Source organism: Phocoena phocoena, chromosome 6 (assembly GCF_963924675.1).
Source record: "Phocoena phocoena chromosome 6, mPhoPho1.1, whole genome shotgun sequence".
Taxonomy (NCBI): Eukaryota; Metazoa; Chordata; class Mammalia; order Artiodactyla; family Phocoenidae; genus Phocoena; species Phocoena phocoena.
This window is the reverse complement of record NC_089224.1, coordinates 3,190,598-3,200,714: the sequence shown is the minus strand read 5'-3', so window position 1 is coordinate 3,200,714 and position 10,117 is coordinate 3,190,598. Positions and strand designations below refer to the sequence as shown.

At 51.9% G+C, this 10,117-nt stretch overlaps 1 protein-coding gene across 4 annotated transcripts in view; it reads right to left on the bottom strand.

Annotated features, from left to right (window-relative positions):
• Positions 1-6,786: 6,786 nt before the first annotated feature.
• Positions 6,787-10,117, bottom strand: part of CLCN3 (chloride voltage-gated channel 3) — a 69,437-nt gene continuing 66,106 nt past the window's right edge. For 3 of the 4 annotated variants that reach the window (XM_065879670.1, XM_065879673.1, XM_065879671.1), the window contains one exon: positions 6,855-6,945. In XM_065879670.1, the coding sequence (XP_065735742.1) occupies positions 6,855-6,945 (91 nt within the window). Of the gene's footprint in view, positions 6,946-8,444; positions 8,521-10,117 lie in introns of all 4 variants that reach the window. The other variant, XM_065879669.1, reaches the window with a different exon arrangement.

The following is a 10,117-nucleotide window of genomic DNA, read 5'->3' as shown; positions in this document are numbered from 1 at the left end:
CTGAAGCTCCCGTGGCTGGTTTTCTTCCTTTCACGTGCAGTCAGATCATCTGCATGGTGATGCCCTGATCACGTGTGAAGAGGGGATGCACCTGCCGTGGTCCTCTCCGATGTCGTCATAGGATGTCCCGCCTGACACCTGTGGACGAGCACGCGGTCCTCCCCTCCCAGGAGTGAGTCCTGCTTCAGCGCTTAACACGTAGGCAGTGAGGAATGTGTTTCTGGGACTTGAGTTGACGAGAGCTGCAGCTGTGAGCACTGGGCTTCTGGGCAGCAGGGAGGGCACAGGGGAGCAGACTCAGGACCCACCCCGGATCCTCCACAGCTGCATCTGAACAGCAGCTGCAGGCACTCCGGGCCTCGCCGCACGAGCGTCCACTCGCTCCGTTAGGTCCATTCCTTGCAGCAGCGCTCCTCGGGCTCTGTCTGCACCTGCCAATCGACACAGCGTTAGGGTGTCGACACAGCATGCAGTCAGCGTACCATTCAAGTTTTCCACTGGGTTTCCAGTACAGTCTGGGTAGCTGGGTTTGACCAGCTTCAGATCCTTCTTTCTTCAACCTGACAGAACGTCCTTCACCTTAAAACCTCAGAGCTCACAGTGAAACACAAAATAATAGCAAACTGTGGATTGGGCCAAAGGGCCCCTTAGTGAGGTTTCCCTCGTGAGGTTCAAGGTGGGAAAGCCTGCAGGTCACCTGGCTCACCCCCATCTCGCAGGACTGACTGGACCTGCCCACAGAACTCTCCAGAGTTAACTGGGTCAGCCGCCTCCTTAGAACCCACCTGAGACCCGGACTCTTCGTGGCAGAAGGGCGAGGAGACGGGCAGGAGTTTGACAGGGGCAGGACTCCCTCCCCGGTGAGGCTGTGGGCTTTCAGGTCCCTCGGTAGCGCCAACCCTTGAACATAAGCGTATCTGTTAACCACCGTGGCCCACGCTCGGCGCCAGGGGAACCCACGCTAGCACGGTCTGGGGAACTGCTTGGTGAGATGCCCAGAAGTTGGGGAGCCCTGACTCCTGGGGTCACTAGTCCCCTCTGCTGCAGCCCACGTGCGGCGGCCGTCGTCCTCCCCATGGCCGTGCTGCCGCTGTACGCAGTTAAGGCTCAGCTGATGGCGCCTCTCCCTCCCTTTCACTCCCAGGAACGTCCTCGTCCTGACAGCAGGGCTCCCGTTCTAAGAACGGACAGTTCCGTTACGGGAGGCCCTGCCTGCAGCTACCTGGACCCATCTGAACACTGAGCTGCTTTATGCTAAAACGTGACAGTAACAATTAGCTCACACGTGCTTTGATTCGGAAAAAAACAGGTCACGTTTGATCTTAAATAACCTTTTAAGAAGCTCTTGAGCTTTTCCCCACAGATTTCTTTACTTTCTAGGGTGCCTGTCAGTATTGTGGCAGTATTTAGAAATAGTTAACACATTTATCTAAAATACTGATTACGAAACTCAAGTGTCTCCCATTAAAACCGTTTGCTCAGCTACAACTCCTAGGTTCCCTTAACTTTGCTATTTGTTGATCCAACAATCCCAAATGTGAGTTTTTTAAATTTGCCTTCTTGTGATCACTAATGCGGATTTCAACAGGATTTCCTACCAAGGAATAAATGAAAGGGGACAGAAAAATTCAGCTGCTCATCCACACCTTAAACAAACCTGAGTGCAAATCTTCAGAAAGCTGGGTATACTGGAGCCAAGACAGGATTTGGACAGGAGTGCCAAGAACGTGGCAGTTACAATTTGGATGCTATAGCTGTGAGCAGAGCTTCCCGAGGACAAGAGTCTTGTGAAATAGAGACATTTCCAGTCTCAAAGCCCAGCGGTTGTGTCCGAGGGCTGGCAGCGCGTTTCAGGAGGGACTGGCCTTCCAAGGACCGAGCCTTGGCCATTCGAGAACAAGCTCCTCCCGCCAGCCCGACACCAAGCACTCCTTTCTTACCTTTTTCCTGCACTAAAGGCACAGTCCTTTGAAACCTCGTTTACTAGATATTTTTATCTACTCTTCATTGGCTATTGCGGCCTCCAAATGCCACCTGCCTTCCTGTTCATTTTAAGTACCTGGGCTCTTTCATGAGTAAAGCACCTTGACCCAATCAGAATTTAACAAAATCATTACCTAGCTCAAATTTAGCTAAGCTCACACCTGGAGCTTGAAAATATTTTTTTGTGTAACCTCTAACACATGTAGAATGATTCACCTAAGAAAATAAGCGGAAGCAATAAACCTCACCGGAGACCGTGATCTCAACTGTCTCCACAAGGGCACACCCCCTCGCACCAGCTCAAAGCACCCGCTCAAGGCCGCCTGTCCAACCTGCTCCCCGCCCCCTGGAGTCCCTCCTGCTACTCAAGCCCCCCCTGCCCTCTCAGAACAGTGAGTCTCCCTCAAACATCCCCATTGCTTAAAAGAAGCAAAATCCAACTGAGTAAACCCCGAAGACCTTGCTGGCTGTGTGCAGCGATTCATCCCATCCAGCGAGCAGGAGGGGGTCCGAGGGGCTGTGCAAAACCGGCGGCCCTCCTGGGCCCAAGGGGAGACGGTGCCCTGTTGGAGCTCAGGTGACCTACCTGCGGGGGACAGAGGGGCCCGTGGCGGATGACCTCACTGGTGCTGACAGGGCACCTCCAGGCTGCCGGGGACTGGACCTGCCCTTAGCTGAGGGACTGAGCCGTGGTTTGGTGACATGGGCTTGGTACAGGGCCTCCGTCGGGGCCCGCGGTGTCCTTACAACACCACGAACAACAGCACAAGCCATAGTATCCCGCAGCTTACAACACGGCACCGTCCATCACACACCGCTCTTCCGAAAGCGGTCCCGGATGCCTTCAGCCCCTTCCCATCTCTGCAGAACTCCCTCCAGTCACACTGCGGCCGCCCGATCACGCTGAACCTGCCCCGGCCAAAGCATCAGTGACGTCCACGGGGCCGACTCGTCCTGACTTCACCTGTCGGCGACCGTGACTCACGCGCCCCGGAGGCCCACCTCTCCCACGAGGGGCCTCTGCACCCGGCCTCATGCTGCCCTGACCGCTCGACCCCACGGTGGCCTTGTCCTGCCCCACGAGGAGGCTCAGGTCAGGCCTGCGTCGCGAACAGAACACGGACCTCAGACACACAACCGCCCACCGGACGCCCTGGCCCAACCCAGCCGGTGCTCCGAGCTCCCTGGCCCAAAGCCCGGGAGACCAGACGGCCGACACCCTGCTCCAGCCCTGCACGTCCCGAGGGTCCGCACGCCCCGCCCCGCAGGCCAAGCCTCAGGAGCGACCCCCCCTCGCCCCGCCCCGCCCCGCCGTCTGGACCCACAGAGCGGCCGGACGCCTGCCCCGCCCACCCTGCTGCTCCTCTCCCGCCCCGCCCCCAGCCCCGTCCCCCACCTGCTGTCCGCACCTGCCGGGGCTCCCGCCTCTGGACGCGTGCTCAGCGTGGCTCCTCCCCCAGCGGGGAACTGCGTCAGCCTGCAGCCCCCACGGCGCGCTCACGAGTAACCCTGCCCCTCGGACACGACCAGCATCCCCGCCCCCCGTGGCTCGTGTCCCCCCGACCCTCCGAGCCGGGGGATTTCTGCCCGAGTCACCGGCCGGGACAGCGCGCGGTCCCCGGGATCGCGTCAACACACGTGCTCAGCAACCACCACAGCGCCCCCTGACACGTGTCAGCATCTGACACCCTGCGTGCCCGGAGGCCTCGGGAGCAGGGAGCAGCGCTGAGCACACAGTCGGTGCTCAACACGTGTCGAGTGCACAGCACGCGAGAGCGATGACACAAGGCCCACCGGGCGCGTGGGGACCGGGCTCCTCCCGCCGGACACCTCGGAGGCCTTTCCACAGCGCACCCGTCACCACCTCCTCGCAGGCAGCTCTGTCAGCAAACCTCCACACTCGTTCTTAAAAGCACACGGTGCCGCTGACTCACGCGTCTCCTTTCAGGGGTGTGACAGCAAACTGAGAGCCATCTCTCTGCGGGCCCGCAGACGCCGCCGACCGCATCGCTGGTACGTCCACCCGCTGTTACCCCAGCGTCTGTCCCCCTGTCGCTCCTGCTTGCAAAGGGCAGCACCGGCCCTGTAACGCGAGAGACGCGGGACGACCCTCCCCCACCTTCGAGGCTGCGCGCCGGGCGCCTCGGCTGAACCACGGCTGTGACCGCGGGGACGGTGACAGAGGGAATCAAAGGCCAAACCACACACTGTCATACAGATTTTAATAGAGTTTCTGATTGACTCATCACAGTAACCATTTTTACTGTAATGATATGCAGCTTTACTACATGAGTATAAATAAAAACGGATAAATACAGCTCTAGGCAACATCACAGATTAACAAACTAAGCATTCTTCATGAGCCAAAACTGAAAACAATGCTGATTAAGAAGAGATGCTGACACCCTTGCCCATTCTCATCATACCTTCTCTAAAAGGGTACTCAAATGAGGCGCTCCACCCACATCGGTCAATCTGTTCGCCAATGAGCCAGGCACATCGATCTCATGGTCTCCAGTGTTCCCTCCTTTGGCTGAAAAGCAGACACACCCCAACGTACCAAAAGGAAAAGTGGAACAGAGTGACGCAGACAACCACGAGCACACTGGAGACACGGCCCCCCTCCCCTGTCTCAAGCAGGGCAGACACACCGAGAAGAAAATCAACATCCGCCCGAGATGTCAGTCTCTGAAGCAGGACCTGAAATCGGAAAGGAAACGTGGGAGACAGAATCCACGCCACGTGTGACTTCGCGAGGCCGCGCCTCTCGGGGGGCAAACGCACGGATGACAGGTCGAGAGGAGACGCACAGGACCATCATTCAGGAAGGACTGCCCTCCAGACACCAGGAAGAAAGCCTGGAGGCGGCCAAGGGGGGAGGAACGGGGACAAAACACTAACTGCAGGCAGACAGCAAAACTCAGAAGGTCTCACGAAATTCCTAACATTTTGCTCAACTCTCAACTGTCACTCTAATCTGGCCTCATGATCTTATAAACCTTGCAGACCGTAAAGATCTTCCGTGATCTCACAGATCTTACAGATATATTAAGAACCAGGAAGTGAAGAACCACTGCTAAAATGTAAAAACAGCTCATTGCCAGTTATGTTTCAGAAAATGTGCCCGTAAAAATTCATTTTCGCCTCCAAAAATACATAATCCAGAATTTTTAGGCCAGTGCTTCAAATAAACTGCCTTTGCCAATAGTGAATTAAGACCACGATTAAGTCAGATATTTCCAAAACCCACAATTCCAAACACATCCCAGTGTATTTTCAACTCATCCTGCAAAAAAGCGCAGTGTGGATTCAAAACGTCACTGGACACCTGGACGCGACCTATGCAAAGATTCACAGGTTCTGTTCAGATTAACGTTTTAACTGCCACCTCTGCAATTCTACTGTTTTCATTTCATTTTTCTTTTAAAGGTTAACAGTGTTTAACTTTTGGTTTTAATCTGCAAAATAATATGTAGTGTTTCAGCTTCCAGTTAATGAGTCAAAATGGACAGGTCAGAAGACAACCCAGGGGATGGCAGTGAAAGATCAGAAAAGGTTTCCGTACACATCTGATCGCAGAGAAATAACCATAACCACATCTTAAACCCTTGTTCCCACTGTAAACTTTGTTCGTATCTCCATATTTCTAAGTCTGAATTAGTCTACAAAAATCACATTAAAAAGGTAAAATTACTTAAGTGCGATATTAACTGATCTGTATTTTATAAATTTTAATCCATAAAAATATAAATAAGAATGGTAAATTTTTAAGAAAGAAATATACATTTAGTGCAAGTTATGAATTACATTTCTTCTTCAGCGTCAGCAGTAAAACACCTTGAGGAAAGAAAAGAAAAGAAAAAGACTGATCTAATTTCAAGAAAAAGAAAATTCCAGTGTTTAAACATGCAACTCATACCAGCTGCAGCTAAACAGAATTCTTCCTTCTCGTCACTGTCAAAGCAGCAGCATCTTGTCTCCTTACGCTCAACAGTACTTGTGTATTATAGGAGTTTTAGAAACAAAATCTGCATACGACCAGGTCACGTTATCCATAAAGTCAGAGAGGGGCGGAAAAAAAAGCAAAAAAGAAAACTGTTTATCCTCACAAGTCAAGTTCACCGTTGTTGGTTCTGAACCACACGGCACCCGAGCGAGAGCTCATTTCTCCTCCGTGGAGGTCTTCCCGGTGCCATGGGCCCCTGTCGGCGCACACGTGACTGCACCCAGCATCTCGGGATGGGGCAAACTACGGGGTTAAGGGCACAAGAAACACTCCCTTCTTCTGTGTGAAACCTCAGTACAACCTCAGTACATCTCAATATGAGAAAGGACTGCTTCCAAAGGGCACACAAACTTACAGAGGCTTTGTTAGAGCGCGAGAAGGGGCGGCGGGGAGAGGGAGCTCATCCGGAATGCAGAAAGGTAATGCTCTAACTGTACACTTCATGAGTTAAACAGAAAAGTTTTGATTAAAAAAGGGCAAGACCTTGCAGTCTTAGAGATGGCTCGATTCAGAGGGATCCCTCCTGAAACAGGCACGTCTCTGCGGTGCTGGAGAGCGGGCCGGGGGCCGGGGTCAGGCTCGGCCGCCCTCCCCGTGGAGGGAGGCCCAGGCCACACCCCGGGCTGAGCGCACCCAGCGCAGACAGCACACCACGTGGCCCCCTCGTGGGATGGGAGATACTCACTCGCCTCCTTCTCTCTCTCCTTTCCCTCCCCAAACAACTCCTCCATTCCACCAGCAGTACTGCAAACCATGTTGCAGCAGCCCGGCTTTTCTACTTCCTTTTCTGAAGGGGGTTAAAGCGCGGTGCTGCTCAGCAGGCGGGCCTCCTCCCCGGCCTCCTCTCCCTCTGACGTCACGGGGCTCAGTTGAACATTATGGACGCGGGGTCTTGGTTTGCCGTCTGGGCCATATGACGGAGGATATCTTTTTTTGTGATGATACCAAGGAGGCGTCTGAAAAGGATAAACAGAAGGTTGCCGTTAAAATTAAAAGGAAAAGAAAAGAGGAGCTAAATCCACAGCTAAACCCTTTTTGTTGACAGGAGCAGAGCAAAGCAAACAGCCTGATTCTGTATTTTCTAAAAGCATTTTACTGGTAAAGATAATTAAATACCCAGCACCCATCCTTGGATATAGCGAGTACGACGTCACTAACAGCTCGGTGTCCTTTCCCCGAGACTGAGGACTGGGCCCCCCTGAAGCACAGCCACTCTGAGTAACGTGTGCCAGTGAGAAAGGGACAGAGACGGGAGGATGTAGAACAGGAAAGGACGCTGACCCCACCTGAGAAGGAAAATTTGTTCCCACCGCATCAAGAAAGAAGTGTCTGGTGACCAAATCCCCTCAATGTTCCGCTTTTTTTAAAGCCAAAATGAACTAACTTTAAAAAGATAACTTAAGGATTGCCCAGTTGTATGCAGAATCTACACGAAAGCACATACAATTGAGATAAAAATGCATATAAAATGGTCAACACAGAATTTCAATCCCAAACTTCAGAATCCCAAGGATAAATCTCTGAGACAACCCAAATTTCTAGTACGGTCATCAATGTCTTCCGTTTTTGATTTTGGTCAAAAAAGTTAAGATACGGTGCTTTTATGAAAGTCTGAGTTGTTAATGCTTACACTGAAAGATAGGCGAAAACGTCAAGAAGGAGTCCTAAAAGATGATTATAGATGAAGCAGAAAGCAGAATGGATGGGTAGCTACTTACTATTCTGGTTAGTAGCTTTTTTTTTAAAAAGGATGCATGGAACACTTGTGAAGGGTTAGCGCACAACAGGGGTGCCTGATCGGTGCTGGACTGGGACAGGCCTCACGGAGGGATGGCAACTGCAGGGCGAGGCAGTTCCAGGCAGTAACTGCCTAAGCCAGGCCACTTAACAGATGATTCAAAATCATCTCCGGTCATCACCCCACTGGGACAGAGAGCCAGTGAGAACCACCGCACATGGCTCTCAAAGCTGCTGACAGCGTTCTAGAAACAGCCTGCGAAGGGCACCGGGGCCCACGCCCCAGGACTCTGCGGGTACGGCAGAGAACGGAGGCCGGTGACAACCACGTCTGAGCCAGAGTCCCCACAAGACGGCCAAAGACCAGGGAACAAGACAGAGACGGGGTGGGGCTGGGGGACCCTGTAAGCAGAGCGGGCTGTCCTCGAGGGCACGTATTTGCCGCAAGAACGTCCCAGAGGGTTCACTCGCCCGCCGACCACACTGCCTACGGCCCCAAATCCAAGGAAAGACCCTGACGGGAGGCGGGACCCGCTGGCCCTCCCTACGGTGGGGCCTGGACACGCCCCCAGCCTCGCGGACAGACTGCGGGCGTGCGGGGGCGGGAGGGTCACAGCCCCCAGGTTCCCGCCTCGGCCCCGGCGGCCTGGCGGCGTGTGCCCGGTCACGTCACAGCACGCCCCCCACCCCCAGGTCTGGGGGGCAGCTGCGTGATCACCAGGGGCTCGGCGCGCCGCGTCAGCTCCTCCAGGTGCGCTACCGTGTTCTTCTTGGTGATGATCCCCAAGACGCTCCTGCAACAGACCACGTGATGCTAATGACTGCGGGAGAACTTAGGCGGGAGGAGCTTCCAATCATAATGATAGAGAATGCGAGAAAAAATTAAAACATGAACCATAAGAATGCTTTCATGAGCTTCAGGAAAACAGACACAAAAATGATCTGAAATCCCAGGTCCCACCGCATGAATTCTACTGACTTTCCAAAGTGACATGATCCTATTTGAAACACTGGCGGGTGGTTATCCTTTTTAAATTAAAAGTCAAAAGCACACAATGACGATGACTACAAAAAAGTACAAAGAAACAACATCTATCACAGCTACGAAACTCTGAAAGGAGTTGCATTTGCAGCGTTCTTCCCACAGAGGAGAGCGCTCCTCTCATGGCTGCAATGTCGCCCGCGGCCCTCCTCGCTGGGCCCACCCCGCCGCGGAAAAGGCAGAGGCGGCCCGGGCTCCTCAGGCTCTGGCCTCCTTAAGAAACCCCGTGACTATTACTTGGAATTAAAATGAAAAAAAACACACACTAAATAAAGCTGACTAATACATGCGCTCCCCGATTTTCAGGACCTGCCGAATTCTGCTTCTTAAAATAAGCTTAATAAAAATGATTTTTTGATTTGATACACTTTTCTCTAAATAATGATTATTTCTCGGTTAATATCATTATTATAACATCAAGCAAGATGATGAACAAATTCTCATGAGGGTACTTGAAAATAATTCAACTGCTTTTTAATCATTAAAACAAAATTCTGGTAACTGGCTTTATAATGGAAGTGAATGACTTCAACCACGATGTATGGCAATACAGACAGCGAATGTCAAGAACCCTAAAAAGCTTTCATCTTTGAATTCTGAAAGCCCAGCCAGCGTGCCCTTCCGGGTGACTGGATGTCCCTGTGCTCCGGTTAAGTCAGCTCTGTATGGCGCTGCCTCAGACCATCCTGACTTCCTGGAGAAGTCACAGGGGGCCTCGTTCCGTCAAAGGCTCTGGTCCCCCACCGACGTCAGTTATGAAGCAGTCACTAGGGGGTGCTGGGGCGGGGCAGCAAACGGAGGGTAGGGAATGGGAAAGGCAGGAACAGGTGCTTTGCTAATGTTTTCTCATTATGTTTTAAAATAACGTACTTTTCCTTAAGAACAAAGACAAACTAACTGAACAGTTCTCACAGCGTGGGAGCCAGTTTCCCTCCAAAAGGCTCAAAAAATGCACTACATAAAATAAACACTAACTCAGTAGATGTTCTTCTCTGACTAAATGTGTGAGATAAAACAGACAAAAACCATCAATTCACTTGCATTTATAGCTGGAATCAAGAAACATGAGTATCCTGACAATTCAGTAAAAGAATCGCAGCTTAGTTCTTACTCATTCTTTTCTGCCCAGTTACATACAATGATTAATTTCAGTTAATATGTTAGTAACCTCTGGCAAACTGCAAGGTACACAGTGAGGACAGTCACGAATTTATTAAAGACACAATGGCAAATTTACAGACTTCTAAAGTAATCTTCGTATTTACCAAGTAACAGCCCTAAAAAGGAGGAAATACACATATTTCCTTTCTTTAGTTACTGGAGAAAAGAGATTTGAGAGTAACAAGGGC